A 21,382-nucleotide genomic window follows, 5' to 3' on the forward strand; every position below is an offset into this window, starting at 1 on the left:
GCCTCATGCTCACACATTCCCCCATCCCATCTCCTCCTGCCATACGACTAGGTAGAGGACTTTGGAAGCTGTCACTTCTGCTTTTTATTAACCATGGCTTCCCATTTAATCCAAACCAAGGATTATGGTTTACGGTAACTAGAGTTAGTTTATACAAGGCAGCTTCATAAGCCATGTTTTGAAATTGTCTTGTTTTGAAACTCACCATGGTTAGTGTTACACCAGGATCGCGGATTTTATATGTGTAATTTAAAGTCGGGAGTTAGTTGGTCATCCCTTTTTGACTGCCTTCCCGTTGACCGATTATCATGAAACACATTTCATTGAAAAGCTCTTGACACACAGATTCCACAAATAACAACTGTTTTCACTATAATTCAAAGTTGGGAGTTTATTTATGTTCACAAAGCTCTTCTTTAAAGAATTAAGCTATCTTCTATAAGAATGTACTACAAAGTTTTATTTTTAATATTAAAAATGTCAAGTATAATTAAGCAAACATAATTAATCGCATATTGGGGCAAAATAAAATATGAACACAAAAAAGTCTCTGTACATCTTTATAAACACAGGTGCAGACCAAAGTACAATGATATGCCAGTAACATATGGCCTGTAAACAAATCATGGAGGGATTAAGAGACTCCTACACTTTGAATGTTTTGATAAACGCAGTTAAACTGTTGGCTGGATTTGATTTTTCTCCGCCACTGGTTTGGAAGAAACAGGAAGCTATAGTGAACTAAAACTGAAAGTAAAAGCCATGTGGGAGGAGGGGAGGGGAGAGTGTGCAAGCTTGAAGCTCACTGCAGCTTGTACACGTCATGATAAACCATGATTTACTGTGCATGCAAACAAGGCCACTGGGTTTTCTTTAGGAACCGATCCCAGTGGATATTCTTGGCATTCCTACATTTTTTTGCCACTGCAGCAATACTTTCCCCTTTCTCTGTTACATTGGAACAATGATTATACTGCTATTGCAAGAACAGAGCTAGTGCCATTGAAGCACTAAGGGCAAAGGTGATCCCATCACTCAGAAAAAAGCAACACATTTGTAGATACAGTCCCTACATTTCTCAATCCAGTATTATTTAGAGAACAGTTTTTCAGCCAGTTCCTTAACTATGATTTTTGTTACTTTAATTAGGTCCTTATCGCTGCATTTGCAACTTCAGGATATGCCTCCACTTATTACAGAGCTGGAAGCAAGCCTTTTAACCCTGTGCTTGGTGAGACTTTTGAATCTATTAGGGAAGACAAAGGATTTCGATTTTTCTCAGAGCAGGTAAAATCTGTTCCAAAAGAGGCCCTTATATAATAGCACTGTGGTTTTAATTTCTGTCTTTCTTTTTTAGCTAAGGCATTTCATCTTGACTTAATAAAATTTGCCGATATGAATTTAAATATTTTCATTTTAAGATACATTCTAAATATATTTGTTTTTTAAGTGATAGGTAAAATTAAACTGCTAAATCCAGTTTTGCAGAAATATTGCAGACTTGTATTCATATACTTTGCACAGTTGCATAGATGTTTTCTATGGTATCTGTTACAGTGATGATAAAAATGGAAGTCTTTTGCAATTTTTTTTGTACAATTCCTCGCCACCGTAATTTTTTTTTTCAGGTTAGTCACCACCCACCCATTTCTGCCTGTCACTGTGAATCAAAGAATTTTGTGTTTTGGCAAGGTATATATTTTTAATTCACAAGCCTAAAGATCAAATTTAGTTAAAAAAAAAAACACAAAACCTTAAGTTGTAATTACATGTATAGTTCTTATTTTGAAATTTACCTAAAAGATTAAGATAGTTGTGAAGCCTGCTGTTTTTAGGTCTTTCACTTTCATATTTGACAACAAGAAATGAGAAAATTTCTTGAGAAAATGAGAAAAAATACTTTTTTGTCTTCAGAATAGCATAAAATATTCGCTTAGAACAAGGCTGTGTTAGATCACATGATATGGTAGGGAGATGAATAGATGACTGTATATGTAGAGCTTCAGTAATTTGCAGGTTTCTAAATCTTTGCTCTGTTGTTCAGATATCAGGTGGAAAAACAAGTTCTGGGGCAAATCAATGGAAATACTGCCAATTGGAACGCTGAATGTGACGATTCCAAAGTAAGCAGATTCTTTGTTCTTTACTTTGGATTCCTTCTTTGGAACAGCCATGCCATGGAACTAGCTTAGGCACTTCAAGTCACAGGTGTACGCTAAGGAATAATGTAACAGATAAAGAAACTGGAATGTCTAAAGCAGGGGTGGGGAACATGTGACTCTCCAGATGTTAGTGGACTGCAGCTCCCATCAGCCCTAGCCAGCATAGCCAGCAGTGAGGGATGATTGGAGTTGCAGTCCAAGGCTTTCTCCATCTCTGCTCTGAGCCAGTACCCCAGGCCCTACTAATACCAGATGCTGCAATTAATGTTTGATCAAGCAGCTGTGAAAATCATTCTAGCTATTCATGGCAGTTCCTTGAGGGCTGGTTTTTCAATACTGTGAATGCCTGTTTTGTACAAAGGAAGGGAACATTTTTCAAATCCTTCTGTAGAAATGTTTGGATTTCCTTAAACAGTTTCTCTAAGAACAGTAAGGGTGAAAGGCATCTTGGTAATTCAGAGTGAGTCATGTCCTTGTAAAGCCTGAGGTTTCACAACAACATGCAGTGTGGTGGGTCATCTCTCAATGCATTGTAAACAGAGAATCTTTTCATTCTTACCATTCTGTAATGTGCTCATCTTGAAGAGAGCTTCAGCTAGTGGCAGGTATAGAAATGTAATAAATAAATAAGTTTCTTTGCAGTTGACCAACTGATCCTGGAGTTTATATTTGCAGTTCAGCTTGGTTGAATTGTGATGGAACAAACATTGGACTTAAAAGTGGGGGGACCTGGGTTCAAATCTCTCATCAGTCATGAAGTCTTTGGACTGTGAGTCTTTGGACCACTCCCTATTTCTCAGCCTAATCTACCTCCTTGGGTTTTGGTGAGGACAAAATAGCCTTGTTATAATACTGCATGGGACTCGGTGCCACCATAGCAGGCTACTCTCTGCCGATTTCCTTAAACAGCTTTAGGATAGTAGCTTATAATCCAAATTCCATCTTTATTATGCGGGGCTATAATTCTACACAGAGCTCATTTGAGGTTTTACAGCAGAACAAATTTTATGTGCATCAAATACTGATGAGAGAGGGTATTAATCAGCCCTAAATGTTCTAGGAGCAGCGTACCTAAAGGACAGCCTGTTCCCATTTGGACCTGCCAATCAATTAAAATTGTCTATGGAGGTCTTGCTCAAGCTGCTGCAACCTTCAGAAGTGCTGTGGGTGGGTGGCTACCAAGGATGGGGCTTTCTTAGTATTGGCACCCAGTGGAATGCCCTTGCTAGGCACCTTTGTCAGGGACTTTCCCCCACATCTCCTCCTGCCTCACACCTGAGAGGAAGACTTCAGACACTGTTGCTTTTGCTTGTCATTAACCATGGCTTCCCATGTTATCTGAACCAGGAATTGTGGTTTTCAATAACTGTCATTAGTTTAAACAAGCCAGCATCATAAGCTGTGGTTTGAAATTGTCTTGTTTCATAACTGAACTGGATTTAAACATTTTTATTTACCCAAGCTTTTGGTGGCTTTAGAAATCAGTGGTGATAGTGTTTATGGCTGCTGACCATTATAGACAGTTGTTCTTATTCATTTATGGTTTTTGTGATGCTTGCTGTTGATTGATTGATTTAATTGTAAGCAATCTTTGGGGCCTGAAGTGGTGGTAGAATGGTGGAGTATAAATGTTTTGAATTATTAATCAGCAGAGGAGTCATACTTTTTCCTGTGGTTTGATTTCAACATTGGTAAGGTAGTATTAATTGGTACATGAACAGGCAGTGATTGGGGAAAGGGTACTTTTGAAGCATAGTCATTACACTTAATTTTCTTTCTAGGTATGGTGATTGCTATGTCTGGAACAAAGTCACTACTTGCATACACAATATCCTTAGTGGAAGGAGATGGATAGAACATTATGGAGAAATAACCATCAGGAACACAAAAAGCAGCATCTGTATTTGTAAACTCACATTTATCAAGGTAAGTTTTCTATGATCCTCACTGTAAACTGAGAAAGGGCTATTCATACAAGAGGTGGATCACACACAGTGGTTTCTGGGGAGGACACAGGGCCACTGGCCAGTTCACTAGCTGGTTGGGATTGATGGAGGGAACAACTCTATGAAGCGATGCTTCAGTGTGGGGATGAATATATTGCCCTTTCACTAGTTGCCACTGATCATGCAAACTGCAGTGTCAATATTTCTATCCTCCCCATTGGAGGCACCATTCATACAGCCAGCGCCTCTATGCAGTCTCAGGTCACTAACCCGCAAGCACCCTGGATAGTTCCGATGTTTTGCAGTACCATCTAACAGATCCTGTTTCAGTGCAAGGAAAGCAGAGAATCTTGTCAGCTGTACTGTTCTGCAACATGCTCATCTTGAAGCTTTTGTACAGTTGATCAGCTGGCTCTGGACTTTGGTCCTGGAGATGGCTGCTGGCTATATGAACTAGCTCAAAGGTTTAGTGAAAGAATTTTAAGACCATTCACTTTCAGCCTTGGATCTGCAAATTCTCCCCTCCCCACCTCAACCTGTGTTTTGCTCTTTTCAGTTCTCTGTTCCATCTCCTTTATGCCCTATGACTGGGTATCCTTTCTTATGATGGAATCCCACTGAGAAGGCCCTGTTCATTGATGCCAGACAGCATCACCTGATAATTAAGGCTGCAGTGTTTAGCTGTTTAATCATTTAGATAAATCAGATTAAAAGTATTTGGCTAAAAAGGTGCTCCCCTCCCCAATTACATAGGCAGCCATTTTTTAAAAATAGTAGATATTTATAAGAACATAAGAAAGATTTATATTTATTGATATAAGAACATGCAAACACTGGGTGGGAGGCACCATCTAAAAAAGTCATTCGCCTTCTTGCTCTGTCTGTCTGTCTGTCTGTCTCTGCCTTTCTCTCTCTCTCACACACACCCACACACACACACGAGAGGCCTTCTGTGTGTGTGTGTGTGTGTGTGTGTGTGTGTGTCTGTCTGTCTCTCTCTCTCTCACACACACACAAGGGCCTTCTTGATGGCAGCCCCCCAATTATGGAATGAACCCCCCAGCAAGGCCTGCCTGGCGCCATCATTGTTATCTTTTCGGCGCCAGGTTAAGTCCTTCCTCTACTCTCAAGCATTTCATAAGATTTCTTAATCAGGTCATGGAATTTCTTATTGCTGATGGTTAAAATTGTAAACTGTTTTTATGTTATGTACAATATTGTATTTTTACGGTTTTTAATCTCCGCAAACCACCCAGAGAGCTTTGGCTATTAGGCATATAGAACTGCAATGAATGTAATGAATACAGAGGATGCTTCTTCTAACGCAGGGGTGTGGAACCTGTGACCCTTCAGGTGTCATTAGACTCCCACTCCCATCATCCCTGACTATTGCCACAGTGTCTGGGGTTGATGGGAATTGGAGTCCAACGTCTGGAAGGCCACCCCATTCTAAGTTGTTGCCTGCTGTCACATGTGTGTGCACAAATAATGTATGCTTTTTCCTTCAGACGCATTTTATTCATATGCAGATTTATATAGATGTAATCCATTAGTTAACTGACTAAAGCTCAGGCAATTAATCAACTAAGGGCGCAATCCTATGCATATTTAGATGGAAAAAAGTCCTCCAACTCCCAGTATTCCTCAGCCAGCCATGTTGGCTGGGAAATGCTGGGAGCTGGAGGACTTTTTTCTGTCTAAACATGTACAGGATTGCACCTTAACATTTCTTTGATCAGGTGACAGCCTTACCATCAGTGGACAGAGTGCAGAAACAAAAATGGAAAAAAAAACCTGGGGAGGAGGGATGTAACTGGAATTCCCTCCTACATACACTATTTTCTTCTACAGCCCCTAATACTTTGGAAGAACTGAATCTGCTGTACAAAATGCTTTTTTCTTACAAAGAATAATAAAATAATGTTGAGTAGTGTTTAAAATAATCTTGTCATTGCTGCCTTTTAATTTTTTGTAATAGTATTAACTTTGTCCTGATCTAGAAAGTATGACCTGTATTTGAAAGCAGGCTTCCCTTCTGGGTCAGAGATCTAGCAGACAACACAGATCTGGGCATTTATGATTCCTGTAGCTAGACCCTCCCCACTCCCGCCCCACAGTCATGATGGACTATGCATGTAATTACAGTCCTTCTGTTGGGACAGCATGTGAAGCGTGGAACTGTTGTGTGGCACTATTATTTCAGAGGGGGGATGAATCATCCTGGTTCGCCCTTTCTAGCAGCTGGTTGATACTGCCCAACTGTAGTGGTGTAGACCTGCACATTAGCAGTCCCAGTCTTGTTGGATATTCATGTGTAGTGATAGTCTGAACACCTGAAAATAGGGTGATTTATTGTATAACAAAATGCTGTGGTGCAATACCTCAACAGCGTTCCTTCTTGGTAGTGGTGCTGACCCTTTGGAAAACTCTCCCTCATGAGGTTTGGGAGGCAGAAAACATGGCAGCTTTCAAACGTCTTCTGAAAACACACTTGTTCACCCAGGTTTCCCTGGGCTGGAATTAATCACGCTGCTCCATCTACTGCTCCTTGTATTGCTTTTATTGTAATTGGAATTGTTTTTAATGTTGCGTTTTTAATATTGCATTTTAAGTGTGATTTTAATATTTATACGTGTACCCCTTAGGGATTTTATTATACTTAGCAGTATATATATATCTCAATAATAATAATAACAACAACAACAACAATAATAATAAATTAATAATTAATATAATTAATTTTCAGGTGAATTACTGGAATTCTAATGTAAATGAAGTTCAAGGCATTGTCATGGACCAAGAAGGAAAAGTGGTGCATCGCCTCTTTGGAAAATGGCACGAAGGACTATACTGTGGGGTTGGGCCTTCAGCAAAATGTATATGGAGGCCAGGTAAAAATGTATTGGTCATACGGCTAAGCGCTTCATGGGGAGAGGAGCGGAGTGGATACAGAATTTGTGCTGCAGGTGAAGGGGCTTCATTGCTACATCAAATATGGTAGGCTGGAGTGGCTCTAAAAAAGACTGAGTATGGAGCCATGGTTGGCCTCTTCTCACCCACCCCCACTCTGGCACTGCTTCCTTCCATTATCAATTCTAGATGATGTCCAACCTCAGCGTCACCAGTTATCTATACGCATTTTCCAGTTAACTTGTCAACGTCTGTTCCGAGTGTGAGCAGTTATCTCCAGAATGTAGGACCACATAGAACGCTACACGTTGGCATATAGTATGCATTGCGAACAATAATTTTTGTGAACTGCTAGGGGGCGATATAGAAATGAAATGAAATGAAAAAATAAATAAACAAATAAATTAATTAATATTGGGTGAAAACAGATCTAATATTTTAAGAGAGTGGTGGAAGCAGCTTGATGGCATTGTTGCCATTAAAATGCAAGTGATTTTTTCTTCTATACTAGGCAACCACCTTGTGGGGGTTGTGCAAGTTTTTGGTGTCATTCCGGTTTAACAGTAAAAACAAAAACAAAAACAATTTTTCCTTTTGAAAGGGAAGTAAACAGTGATGGTGTTGCCCTGTGGTGGGCACCTGTTGGTTACTGCAATATTACTAGCATACATGCCCTTCCTTTCCAAACCTGTGGATGAGTTTGCAGTGTTGGATGATAAAGAACATGGGAAGAGGGTGTGGGTTGTGATGGTTTTGTGTAGTATTTGAATTGATGGAGGGGGAGTATGGGTCCTTGATTAAATCCACAAGCCCCACCCGCAAACCAAATCTTGTCACCTTGTAATTTTAAAAAAAATTAGCTAAGGGGTGGTAGGAGAGCCGGACCTCTCTTGGGCCCTTGTAATTCCAGCACTGATTTTGTGATGTTACAAAAAATGGGTTCCTTGTTTTATGGGATTTGAGCTGGCTTCATCTTCCTCAATCAAGGATGACTTATCAGTGTCAGCCACAACACCAGGCATATTGATGTGGGTGGGGGGAATGAAGGGGCTGGACATTCTAGGTTTCCCTAAATAAAAGCACCAAAACCTGAAAACTAGATAAGGCAAAGCTGGAAGTATTCAGGTGGAAGTTCATTGGATGGTTGTGGGACAGTATCCAACTTTGTCATTCCATTAGCGCAAATGACGTTGTGCTAGTGGAAACTAGGTTCCAAACTATATACATTTCATTCATTTCTTTTATTATATTTCTATACCACCCCATAGTCAAAGCTCTCTGGACAGTTCACAAAAATTAAAAACCATTAAAATATATTATATAACGTATAAAAACTAGTCACGTAAGGACATAAAACAGATGGCATACACACAACAACATATATCTAAAACAATTTAAAACAGTCAGAGACCATCCAGAACATGATCAAAATACTTGTTACAGTATATGCTGCCAAATGCCTGAGAGAAGAGGGTAGTTTTAACCTGGTGCCAAAATGTTGGCACCAGGTGGGCCTTGTCAGGGAGATAATTCCATAAATGGGGGGCAACTACCGAGAAGCTCCTCTTCCTTGTTGCTGCCCTCCAAGCCTCCCTTGGAGGAGGCTCCCGGAGGAGGGCCTTGGATGCAGAGTGTAGTGTACAGGTCGGTTCATGCCTTAATTCTTATTTTTTTCAAGGAGAGGCTACTTGAAACATCATCCACATGGGACCTTACCATATTCAAACTGGTGTCAAGCTGTAGCTCTGTTCATCACATGATTTTGTTTTCTCCTTGCATTGCAGAGTTTCTATACTGGTATCATTGCCCCCCAGGGGTGGGCAGTGCTAGTATGGAAATGCTCTGAACTGGCAGGAAGAACCATGTGACACCCAGGCTTTGTGTGTGTACAATGGCAGCAGTATGTGTAAGACACCATTTCCAGTGGCTGCGCAGTAACATATAGAGCAGGGCTTAATCTGCCCCATAAGCAATGATTGGAGCCATCAGAATCGATCATGCCAGCCATCTTTTGGCAGTGTATGCATGGTGTTTGACAAATGCATGTGTATCACCAGTAGCTAGAGGCGCCATCAGGAGCAACAGCCAGGTACTTTTCTTTTGGCACTTCCTTCTGTATATAGGACCTTTTTTGTTGTTCACAAAGATTAATTACTAACTTTATCTTGCCTATTAATGCAGGCTCCATGCCAACCAACTATGAACGTTATTATGGCTTTACAAGGTTTGCTATTGAGCTGAATGAATTAGATCCCGCATTGAAAGATCTTCTTCCAACGACAGATGCGCGATTCAGGCCAGATCAAAGGCAAGAAGCACATTCTTTGCTCAATGTCTATGTTCAGTTCTTTAAATAGTAATTGCAAAGTATTAATTTTCATAACTGCAATGTTTAGTTGATTAATCTGCTACAGGAATTACTTAAAATCCCTTTGAATGACTAAAAGACTGCCCCCAGATTTATCAGGAAGCATTTTAACTTAAAAAAAATATAATTACTTATTAAAAGTGCTTAAGGCAGACACCATCTTAGAAGAGGCATCCCCTTCTCTCTGTCTGTCTGTCTGTCTGTCTGTCTCTCTCTCTCTCACACACACACACACACACACACACAAATACAAATGCCTCTTTTAAGATGGTGCCTGCATTGACATGTGACTGTATATTCTAAAAACAAAGGAAGTATGCTGGCTGTTCAAAAGAATTGGTTCCATTCGTATGCATTTGTGCCGATTGAACCAAGGAATTGGCATACAAATAATGAATTAAAAATCATGGTTAATCAATTAAGCTTTCTTGAATGGGGTGACAGCCCTATTCATTTTCTCTGACTGCATTATCTGGAATGCATGAGTTCATTGTCTCTGGATTTTGTTGCTGTTCTTCCACTGCTTGTATGCTGGTATCTGCTGAATGATCCAATTGTTCTACTGAAGGCTTTTAGAAGAGGGGAATTTAGAAGCAGCAGCAGCAGAAAAGCAAAGAATAGAAGAACTCCAGAGAAGTCGGAGACGCTACTTAGAAGAAAACAATATGGAACACGCACCAAAATTTTTTAAGTATGTAAATATAGGAATATGTTGATTTCCTCCTAACAGATATACTACTAGCCTGGTAATAAGAGTAGGAAGGTTTAAACCAGGGGCGGGCCACATACAGCCAGCAGGTTGCATACATCAAAATTTGTGTTGGTGGCAAAAAAAAAGTGGTTTGGTGGTAAAAAGGACACATTTAGATTGAAAACAAGCTAAATTTGGCCATTTTACTGCTCCAAAGCAGTTTGCTGCCGAAATTTGTGAACTGCCCATTTTTTTTGTCAGCACCACTGCAGTGGCAGGAGTGCAGCCTGTGGGAGGGAGGCGGTCTGGGGTCTTGAAAGTGGCCCTCAAATCCCCCAGTTACCCACCCCTAGTTTAAACAGAATATTCTCTATTTTACTCCCAGTATGCCTTTTTAAACTGGAGTGAGGAGCTGATAGCTGTAGAGGCGTTGCTGTAACAATTAATATTAACAAAATATTTACAAGAATTAAAAAAAAAAATTTCCTTCAGCATGGGAAACTGCATTATGCTATGTGAAAATGTGAGTTATTTCTCATTGCACACGGTGGGAAATTGGCAAAAAGGAAACACCATTAAGGGAGAAAACTGATTACATAGTATGATTGATCATAGGCCCTGTTTGACTGGGGCCTTGTGGCTCACATAATTTTGGGCCAAGGCTTCAAATGAGGTCTATGTGTTTTAAGACTTTTGGTTTAAACACTGGCAAATAAATTACATTTATTTATAATGGGCTGGATCCAATGGTGTCATTCCACTAAGGGAACTGCTTTTGTCAGCGGAACCAGGGGGGCAATTCCCCCTCCCTCCACAGCCCCCCATGCACCATCAAAATCTACTCCAGGGGGCTGGGAAACCCTCTGGAACAGACATTTAGGCAGCATGGAGGACTGCAGAGGAGAGAGGAAGAACGTCCCATTGTGCTAATGGATGTCTGCTACTGTGACGTTGGATTTCACCCAATACATTGATATTATTGTAAAATCCTTGTGCTTCAGAGATAGAACATTAATACTTTGATCCAGTTTGGTGCTTTATACATGCAGAAGCCACCTTCGATGAGCTAGATCACCTAGCTAGATGAGGAACACTGCACAAATAGGTATGCATGCGTGCAGGTCCCCTTTCCTATCCAATGGAAGAGGCTACTTGAACTTAACAAAGCTAAAATGCTGCCAGTTGTCTGTGTAGGAGGCAGAATTTAGTTCTTCTGTTCCCGCTTCCCTGTCAAATAACTGACTGGTGGGGTTTTTGCTTTTTAAAAAGGGTTCTGCAGGCAATGTATTGAATGGGAATGTAATTCTGTGCTTTTTAAATTTCTGAATTTTTGTCTGACAGCAATTCCTTTCTTTTACATTTGCAGAAAAGTTATTGATGCCAATCAAAGAGAAGCTTGGGTTTCTAATGACACATATTGGGAACTCCGAAAGGATCCTGGCTTTAGTAAAGTAGAAACCCTCAAACTCTGGTAAACTGAGAATGTAGATCTAGTAACATATCACTCTTAAAAAGAAAAAGAAAAACTATGCACAACATGTTTCTTATAGCTAAGGGTGGTTTGTGGGTCTGCAGGAAACCTTCCATTTGCTTTTATATTCATCTTTATAATGGACTTCCAAAAGTGCATTAGCCCAGACCCTGAACATTTCTGCAACAGTCATTAAATTAAGAAAAATTACACACTCTTTAAAGATTCAGACATGGGAAATGCAGCACAAGAGAAGCATGTACTGATTTAGCCAAAGATACTTTGAAGAGTATCTGGTGCTTAAAATAGACATGGAGAGTTCCAGAATAAAACAAGTTCTGTATTAACTAACTTGTCTAGAATTGTCTAGAATGCCCACACATGCAGTGATTGAATCTTGATTCACAATACTTGTTCATTTCTAGCTTCAGGTTAGTTTTTTGTTGTGATGTGCTTGGACTGGCCATGTTGAAAAAAGATATAATGCTTTTCTGGAAGGCTTTCCCATTCATATGCCATCTTTCATGCCTTAAAAACAATGTGAAGTTGTACATTGTCATTTTAAAATATGTATTCTTCTTAGACGTTTGTGAAAGGCAGATTTTTAAAGCACCAGGATTTTGTTCATATTATAAATAATGGAGGAAGAGCATTATTTAAAAGAAAACAAATCCTAAATGGATTGTAAAGGGGAAGTGATCAACTGCTACATGCTTTAACTTTGGAGGACTTGGTTGTATGGTCAAGCTGAAAGGAAGCTGGCTAATTTTGTAACACACTTGGCAAATGATTCCAAGGTCGTATTCTCAATGCCTAATGCTGTGATAAATATACCATGTCTTACCATGACTTCCCACGGCTTCACACTTTGTCTCATTTTCTCATAACTCTTTACAACTGGAATTCCCCAAAGCTTTTCACATGTGTAAAGCGCAAAATGATGTTAGAAAAGTGTCTCACTTCTCCCCTGGGGGTGGAGGATCATCCTGATAACACACATATATATACATACATACATACATACATACATATATGTTCATGTTCTCTTATGTACATGATATACTTTTGTTGCATGTCTCTTTGCAGTTTTGGTGGGAGAAGCAATGTGATACACTAGGTTCTTGGTCACCTCTTGCTAATACGTTTTTTATGCAAAATTATATTTTACCATTTTTCATAAAGCAATTATATTTTTGGATGAAGAAGCAAAATCTAAATGGTTGTTATGTAGCACGTTATGATGTATATGTGAAAAGCGCCAGAATGACTTCTCTCTCAAAGGAAAGTGAACTTGGCATGTTTTACTGATATCAGTATTGTTAGACAAAAATATTAATGCTTTTTAATGAAATCTTGTCTTTCATTCATGCCCAGTTACTTAATTGACTCTACTTGCATCTCTTGGGCATTGATGACAGAAACGATTTCCTTGTATATATTTCCAAAATAATATTTCTGTATATACATGGCACAGAATTATATATATGCTTTCTTTTTTCTTTATAAAGTGCTTCTTAGGCATACATTATTGGTGGGCTTCCATAGAGACACAGAAGTGGCTAGCTTTTACTCTGATTTCCCCAAAGCAAATTATCTGTATTTAACACAAATATTCTACATATTACTTACCATTTTTCCAGGCCCATAATTTATGCTCTATGACCACATCTGTCAAAGGAGCAGACAGTTTAAAAAGTATGGTTTTCCCTCCCAGTGTTACTGCCACTCTGTTACTGCCACTCTGAGCTTCACTCACTCTCTGAGCTTCACTTGCAGCTTGGGTTCTCCTGGGTTTGACCAAGGCTTAAAACATATCCAAGGCTGTCCAGAACTCTACATGGCAGTTATCATATCTTGAATGTAGAAGTCCATTCTAGCTAAAGTGATGCTAACATTTCAGAATATCAGCTTTCATTTTCTAAAAGGCCACGTTCTCTAGCTGTTGGGGTTGTAATGCAAAGCCTGGAAGTGTGCTGGTAGATTTTTCCAGGGGGCCAGCATGGGGCCATCAAACTATTCAGAGATCTCTTCCTCTCTCTAGCCTGCAAGTTACAATCTCCTTTATTCTGTATATTTGCTGAACTAAGTTCTTCCCTTCTATTCTCCAGATGCAACCAAACAATCTGCTATTGCGATGATAATTAAAAGTAAACAGATACAGTAAGGATGAAGACACATGTAACCATTTTAGAGTAGTGGGGCTGCTCCAGAAGCACATTCACTGTATTCAGTCCAAATGTATCTTTTCTTTCTAGAGGCCAATCTCTGGGGTTGGAGCAGTGAAACAGTTTTGTAAGCGTTCAACAAAAGCTAACTATGGTCAGCCTGAGTGGTTGGAATCCATGATGTCACTAAGAAACATCATTTCCCACCCCCATTCCTGTAGCAGTTTTTCACTTTGGAAAGAACATTTCCATAGACAGACAGACAGACAGACCAGGTAGGTTAAGGTACAGGAAGTGCTTTTAAAAATTAAAGAAAAGGCGGACAGCCCACCTGAAGCGTGGGGGTAGGGAGAGCAAGACCATTGACGAGATCAGCGTTCTGTTTGCTGGTATGCACCTCATTCAGATAGCAAGAATGAGAGAATGCTGAATGCGTACAGCAGCTGAAGAACTGAGTCTTCTTGCTGAATTACATCTGTCTTCGTCATAGGTTCCCTCCCCCTTTGTCCCAAGTAATTTGCAGAGAGATTCAGTTTGCGTCAAACTTGATTTTCTTAAAAATCAGTAATATGTACAAAAGCCAGTCCCCCAGATTCTGTCACACGTTGGCATGACCCAAAAATGGGAGCTTAGGGTAGGGCTGTACAGAAGGAGGGGCGGGTCTGTGCAGACACAGGCTGGCATGTTGCTTACTGGCTCCACTGAGAGGATTCCCATACGAGTGCAGTGTATCTGTGTGCTGAGCGCACATAGATCGAATGTTCTCTGTCTTCCTCTCTTGCAACACACACACATGCAGAGACGTGACCTTTATACACCTTGTGGCAGTGTATAATGTGAATGTCATGATGGACATTTTGGGCAGTATCCAACTGTGCCATTCCACTAACACAAATGACATTGCACTAGTGGAAATTAGGTTCCAAATTATGCACAAGAGGAGAATCCAACTGCAATTACGTTTATGCAAGTGTGGTTGTCCAACCAGTTGTGCAAGTGTAATGCACAACCACTTGCACAACAGAAAGGTTCAGCAGAGCCTCGCCAGTGCTATTTGAATTTCTGTGGTGACACCGTTGGATACTGCCCTTTGTTAATATTCTAAAAATAACCACTTGAAAATAAGTTTGTTCATTCGATCTTGGTAAAATTTGGGAGGGGGAAATACTGTTTACTTCATATTTTGAATTCAGTCTGAAAAGTACCTTCCTTCCAGGGTCTTGTCCCTTTTACTTCAAGGATTATAAGTTGTCTACCTTGTTTCCATCTCTGCTTAGCTCAGATTCCCAGGCTGTCTCTCACCAAGGCCAGACTGCTTAGCTTTAGAGGTGGAACTGCAGCACGTACATTCAGACCTATCCCTGAGATCCAAAGAGGCACTTGGGCTCATGCAACAGGCCTGAGCTAGCCCAGTGGATTTTTAAAAAACATATTCCCCCCCCGGAACATCTGTAATCCCCCTGCATGCCACATCACAAATGGCTTCTGCAATTCCCCTGAGCTTCAAAGACAGTTTGCTATGTGGGCTAGGCAGCTGCTGCTCAACCCCCCTCCCCCCCCGCCCATGCAAGCAAACCTCCCTTGGGTTCTTTGCACCACTTCCTTCAGAACTGGGACAGTCTTGAAATCCTATCAATGTAGCACTTGGCTTGAGCTGCTGCTTTTTATGTGCTAAATTAAGTCTAGACAAAGTGTGTAGTATTTTTGCAGGATTAACAGAGCCACTCTACTTGAAATTCATGGATTCCAATTGTGCAAGGCAATCATGCATCACTTGCTGTGGGTTTTATCTGGACCAATTTATGCAGGGTCTCTGTAGCATGGCTGCTGCCACAAAAATGTTTTCCCCTTCCCCATTGCATTGGTTTCATACTGAAGAGCTTCATCACGTCGTTTGCCCTAAACACCTGCATATTTCTCACAGCACTGAAGCTCGTGTGGAAGTACCCATGTGACCCAGGCAATATATGTGATCGGTGCTTTTATATACTGTCAATGCAATGTGGTAGCCAGTTGTGAGATAAGTGGTTTTATAGTCTCATCCACACCGCAGAGGTAACATGTAAATTTGGTCATGAATTATCATGCTTTCCTTTAAAACATTTCTATTTTTCCGTTTTTCAAAATACCATATAAAACAACATTTGAAAAAAGAAAAAAATAATCCGTATATACATTAGTAACAAATATGCAAATAAATCCAAATAAATAACACATTTAAACATGAAAACCATAGAACTCACTTAAGAAGGGAATATACAGCCTATCAGGCAGAAATGCAAATATCATGTATTTCTGCAAATGACTGAACTCATATGATGAAGACTTTTCTTTATTAAATTTCCAGATTGGAAAATTGAGCTCTTCTGTACCTTGAGCCTCTTCCCTCTCCTGCAAGCTTCAGGAAAATCTCAAGAAGACAGTTTGACTGTATGATTTGCTTCCTTGTTAAAATGCTGTTTATTCACTGGAAGACACTATGTTAAGCGATGTCACAATCATGTTCCCTAACTCAGCTCTGTTACATGCTCCTGTTCTTCAATAGACTTCTTCCATTTTTTTTCCATTATTGTTGCCCCCCCCCCCCCCGCCCAATCTGGCAAGAACCACATTTCAGTGGCAGGTTTGTAGAGCCACTCCAGCAGATTAGGCAGGGGGAGATCAGGGCTTTCTAAACTTTGGGAAAGGTCTAGAAAGCCTGCCCAGATGCTTGGGCTCACTACTAGATTCAGGCCTTGTAGCATGCAAAAGGCCAAAAAGCACCCCCCACCACACCCCAATGCTTGGTATACAATCACCACCTTTGCTAGATCAAGGCCTGGTGTGTTGATGCACACTGGGGTTAGTAGAGGTTTTTTAGGTCTTCTGTAACAGTTTTCCGGTAGGGAAAAAATAAAACCAGGATGTGGGGAGCTCTTGATGCAGTAAATAGATATTCTGTGGGGTTCCCCAGCCTTTGCAGGTTACTTTTATAGCTTAAAAAGTGTTTGCAAATAGTGGCTGAGGATACAAAAAGGTACTTTTGAATTCCATTCTACGATACATATGGGTGGTGAGTGAACAAAGACGACATTTTTGCTACCATTACACGCTTCTGAGATTAATAAATTTCCTCTCAGCCATCAATCATTGTGTTTCCGAGAATGGTGCCAATTCTGATAATGGGAAATCATTGCTTTCCATGGCATGTGAGAAGCAACAGTGCAATCCTCTACCCATCTACTTGGAAGGAAATCCCATTGAGTTCAATGGGACTGACTCCTAAGTAAGTGTGTATCGGATTGCAGCCTAAAAAGAACAGGTGCTTTCTTATTTACTTCAATGGAAAGTGAATTGTACGCCCAATTCTGTGTTCAGCGGTTCCCGTTCCCCACCCGAATTAACCACTGAAATGCTTCCCTGTAAAATAACTTTCATTGTCAAGTTTTTTGTTGCTTAGCCTATCTACCAGGAAATGTTTCTAAAGAAAGGTATAAATAATATGACTTAAGGGCAATGGTTGAGTTTAATTTATGCTTATTCTAACAGAAGAAGCCAACATTATCAAACTATGTGCTACATTTTGTGCAGTATTTTGTTTTAGTTCTAACAGAAAGCATGTAGCTGAAGAACCATGATGGAAATTGAATTGGGGTTTACCAAGAACAATAGCCATGAGCACAATCCAGTAAATATTCACTTGAAGTTTGACAAATGTTGAAAGCAATGGAATGGGACATTTATCGTGCCTAGCAAGTCCCATAAAAGTCACAATTTACTAGATCCTGTCCTACGACTGTAATTGAAAGAGGTGGTATTCAGGGTATAAGAGAATGCACGTGAACCTGAAGCATCACTTAGGCCACAATCCTATGCACCCTTTTGTGAGAGTAAGCCCCACTGAACACAGTGGGGCTTATGTCTGAGTAAGCACGTGTAGGAATGCACGGTTAATCTGCTTGTTTGCGCTGCCAAAGAAACAAGCCACTATTCACTTTGAGAAGTGTCTTCCCCTCTCTGTCTCAGTGGGAACTGCTGTGGCAGCAAACAAAATATGTTGTTCCTGTGACCCATGGTTCCTCTCAACATGTGTGTATCACTTATTTGGATTGCGTGTTATGTTGTGCTACCAAAAAGCAGAGAACTGTGCCTCTTCAAATGTTGTACAGAGGAATGTTCTGTAAGAAAGCAGGCCTCAATAAATTCACAGCAATTACTTTTTAAGGTCAATTTGGTTTTTTTAAAGCTTTGTGTTTCACTGCATTAGTTTTATTTATTAGCCTTCTTCCAAGGAGCTCAGGTGGTCTAAATGCCCCACCCCATTTTATCCTCAAAACAATAACCCTGTGTTAGGCAGAGAGACTATAACTGGCAGAGGGTCACCCAGTGAGATTCATAGCTGAACAGAGATTTGAACCTCAGTCCAAGCCTGATGTTCTGTTCTCTGCAATGTTGGGGTCAGATGAGAGTTGACCTGGCAATCTCCTGGTCAGTATGCAGATATCCCTGGTGGTGAGCTACTGAAAGCAACAGTAAGTATAATTGGGCTGGGTCCAGACTTAATCATATGTGGACTAGATGCAACCTGAGCCCCACTGATTTCCGTGAAACTACTCTAAGTTTGACCAAGTATGGATCCAACCCTTTAAGGCCAGAATCCTAAACACACTTATTAGGGAGTAAGCCTCATTTAACAGTGGGTCTTCTGAGTAAGTAAGCATAAAGATTGTGCTGCAAGCTCTGCAGTCTTTTCCATGAATATGAAAATCTACCCATAACCTTTAAAAAGATGTCCCTGAACAAAAAGGAAACGCCCTTGTTTTCTAGTAGACAAGCACATGAAGTGTGAGTGTTGCTTTCTAGCCCTCCAGAATGTTTTGGTTCCTGCTTTGCATACAACTATACATGACAGATAAAAAAACATGTCCTATGCCTTGGTGTGCTAGAGAATTGTCTCCTTGAAACCAGATACAAAGGTGCTATTAGAGTGGAAGCCAAGAAAAGAGCATTTTGAATGTTAGTTACCCAAACAAAGGAAAAAATATACCTTGGAAGCTGGGGACAAGTTTTCAGATGGAAATACGCATCTGAAACTGGTATCAAATTGTTCAGTATTGGTATATTACATGTATACACACACACACGCACACAGAATTTGAAATTTTGGCAGTTGTGTTTATGTAGGTTATCAGTGTATTGTAAAGAACTAGTCCAGACAGGTGATGAGTGTGGCTGAAAAACTCTTCCTCAAAAGAGGTAGATTCCGAGAGCAACTTGCTGAAGGAGGACTTCTGGTATTAAAAAGGCACATAGCCAGTTACTAAGTTTGCTTTTTGTTCAGAAGTGCCATTTCACTACAGAATTATTCAACATTGACACAAAATTTGTGTCCAGACCTCAAGCCGCTTCACACATTTTATGCAATGGCAATTGCTTTTACAATGACTTGTGGCAGAGAGCATGGCCAAGCGTGACTTCCTAGTACATTTACATATGTTATAGAAGTAGTAGAAATCTCATGTTTGTTTGCATGTGGCATGGTTTTAAATCTATGTATTAAAAACATGATGTAAAAGGGGCCCTGAGGCCCTTAGAACTGAACTGCCCATGTGTTTTATGTTGCTATAGGAGGATCAGATTATAGGATTGTTTGTTCCACATAGAGTAGACCCTTGGTAGTCCAATAGGATGGTTTAGACTGCAACCCCAGATATACCTACATGCGAGACCTCTTAAGTTAGTGAGAGTTGCTGGTGAGCTAGATATCCTGTGCTGTTAGGTTGAAATCCACAGCACACTTCCTAGAGAGTAAGCCTCACTCCATTTAATGAGACTTACTTCTGAGTAAACACATCCTGGTTGAATTCTACCTACTCTGAAAGTCCTCACAAGTACAAATATCATGTGAGCCATTCACACTACATTTTTGCCACAGTGTATTAATGGAAATATCCAAGAACTAAATAAAAATCTTTTGTGTACAGAAAGGTCTGCTACTTGCTATTCCTTCTGAAGGAAAAATTCTGAAATGATAGGAAACTAATTGAAATTAAAGTGTTCCACCTTGTGTTCCACAGTGTTGCTTTCAACCCGCAGCCCCTTTATTGCATATTGATTGAGCACTGGGTTCATATACATACCTGGGCCAACGCTGGCTCTTGCCGAGTAGCTCAGTGCAGGCTCCCCTCCCCAATACCAATGATGTCACTTGAGAACTGGGTGCTCTATGCTGATGTCCAATCATGCAGTTCTACCCCTTCACAAAGAACTGGTGCTGCTAGTATTGCCGCTGGCTTTATCTATGCAAGTAACTGCTCAAACAGTGGTGAACATTAGGGACCAGGGCAACATGTGACACAGGAACTCTTGGAAGCTGGTGGTGACGGCTTACATGAGTGGAAAAAATAGATGAAGTTTTCTGTTCACATAAGTAGCCACTGCAATCTTGTGATTCCCATGTCACACAGTCATGCATACATATAAACTGCCTTAAAGTCTGTACCAGCTCTCTTTTGAGGGCAAAGGTCTTGTGCATTGAACCACTAAATGCTCAGAGGCCTGGGTGTTCTTGCATATGAATCAGGGTGCTTATATCATCATGGGAACTACCGTTAGCAAGAGTTCCCAGTGGCTCCATGGCTGCTGTAGTTTCCATGGTGCAAAATGGGGTCTCCCCATTCCCCCAGTTGATTCAGTGGGGGTGTAGAGGCCTCTTGGGAGACGTTAGCTTGGAGAGACAAGGGACTATGCCACCTGAAGCCAGCAAGCTGCTTTGAATTCTGCAGCGCCTTCAGCTCAGTGGGACACCCCCAAAATTGGCAAATGGCATTCATAGTGAATTCAAGTTAATCCTAGCAAAAACATAAGTAGCCTAATGGAACATGGATTACCACACTGACTTAATAACTTTACTCTTATGAAAATCCCTGTGGTTCTTTAGAAAAAGCTATATTCAGCGATGGCAGCGTGTACAGGCTTCTGTGCTCGTTGTTGTTGTTGTTGTTGTTCAGTCGTTCAGTCGTGTCCGACTCTTCGTGACCCCATGGACCATAGCACGCCAGGCCTTCCTGTCCTGCGCTCTCTCCCGGAGTGTGCTCAAGTTCATATTCATTGCATCCGTGATGCTATCTAGCCATCTCATCCTCTGCCGTCCCCTTCTCCTTTTGCCTTCAGTCTTTCCCAGCATCAGGGTCTTTTCCAGGGAGTTTTCTCTTCGCATTAGGTGGCCAAAATATTGGAGCTTCAGCTTCATTATCTATCTACTACTAAATGGGAAACTGTGTGTAAACGTATTACAGTGCTGTGGGCGGTTGTGATTACCTCTAGAAAAGATGGTGCTATCTGCATTAATATTCTGATATGATAAATTGACAAAGTGGACAATGCCCCTCTATTCTAATAGACATATTTATTTATTTATTTATTTATTTATTAAATTTATTAATCGCCCATCTGACTGGTCACCCAGCCACTCTGGGCGATGTACAACCCACCATAAACAATTTAAAACAATAAAACTTTACCATAATTTTTTTTAAAAAAATACCCTAACCCACCCCAAATGCCTGCCTGAACAACCACGTTTTTAATGCACGACGGAAGCTCATTAAAGAGGGGGCATGACGGAATTCCCTAGGGAGGGAGTTCCACAGAGTGGGGGCCACCACAGAGAAGGCCCTCTCCCTCGTCC

General features: G+C 40.6%; 1 protein-coding gene across 16 annotated transcripts in view; it reads left to right on the forward strand.

The window, feature by feature from the left end:
• The window catches only part of OSBPL6 (oxysterol binding protein like 6), a 137,366-nt gene extending 119,843 nt beyond the window's left edge, over positions 1 to 17,523 (forward strand). For all 16 annotated transcript variants that reach the window (XM_084814578.1, XM_084814553.1, XM_084814638.1 and 13 more), the window contains 8 exons: positions 1,150 to 1,287; positions 1,629 to 1,692; positions 2,045 to 2,123; positions 3,944 to 4,088; positions 6,855 to 6,999; positions 9,200 to 9,326; positions 9,955 to 10,077; positions 11,444 to 17,523. In XM_084814578.1, the coding sequence (XP_084670704.1) occupies positions 1,150 to 1,287; positions 1,629 to 1,692; positions 2,045 to 2,123; positions 3,944 to 4,088; positions 6,855 to 6,999; positions 9,200 to 9,326; positions 9,955 to 10,077; positions 11,444 to 11,552 (930 nt within the window). In that variant the 3' untranslated portion in view covers positions 11,553 to 17,523. The remainder of the gene's footprint in view (positions 1 to 1,149; positions 1,288 to 1,628; positions 1,693 to 2,044; positions 2,124 to 3,943; positions 4,089 to 6,854; positions 7,000 to 9,199; positions 9,327 to 9,954; positions 10,078 to 11,443) is intronic.
• The last annotated feature ends 3,859 nt before the right edge of the window (positions 17,524 to 21,382 follow it).

The sequence above is a fragment of the Heloderma suspectum genome, chromosome 1, assembly GCF_057233095.1.
Source record: "Heloderma suspectum isolate Gila_16-S chromosome 1, 16-S_ref, whole genome shotgun sequence".
NCBI classification, from domain to species: domain Eukaryota; kingdom Metazoa; phylum Chordata; class Lepidosauria; order Squamata; family Helodermatidae; genus Heloderma; species Heloderma suspectum.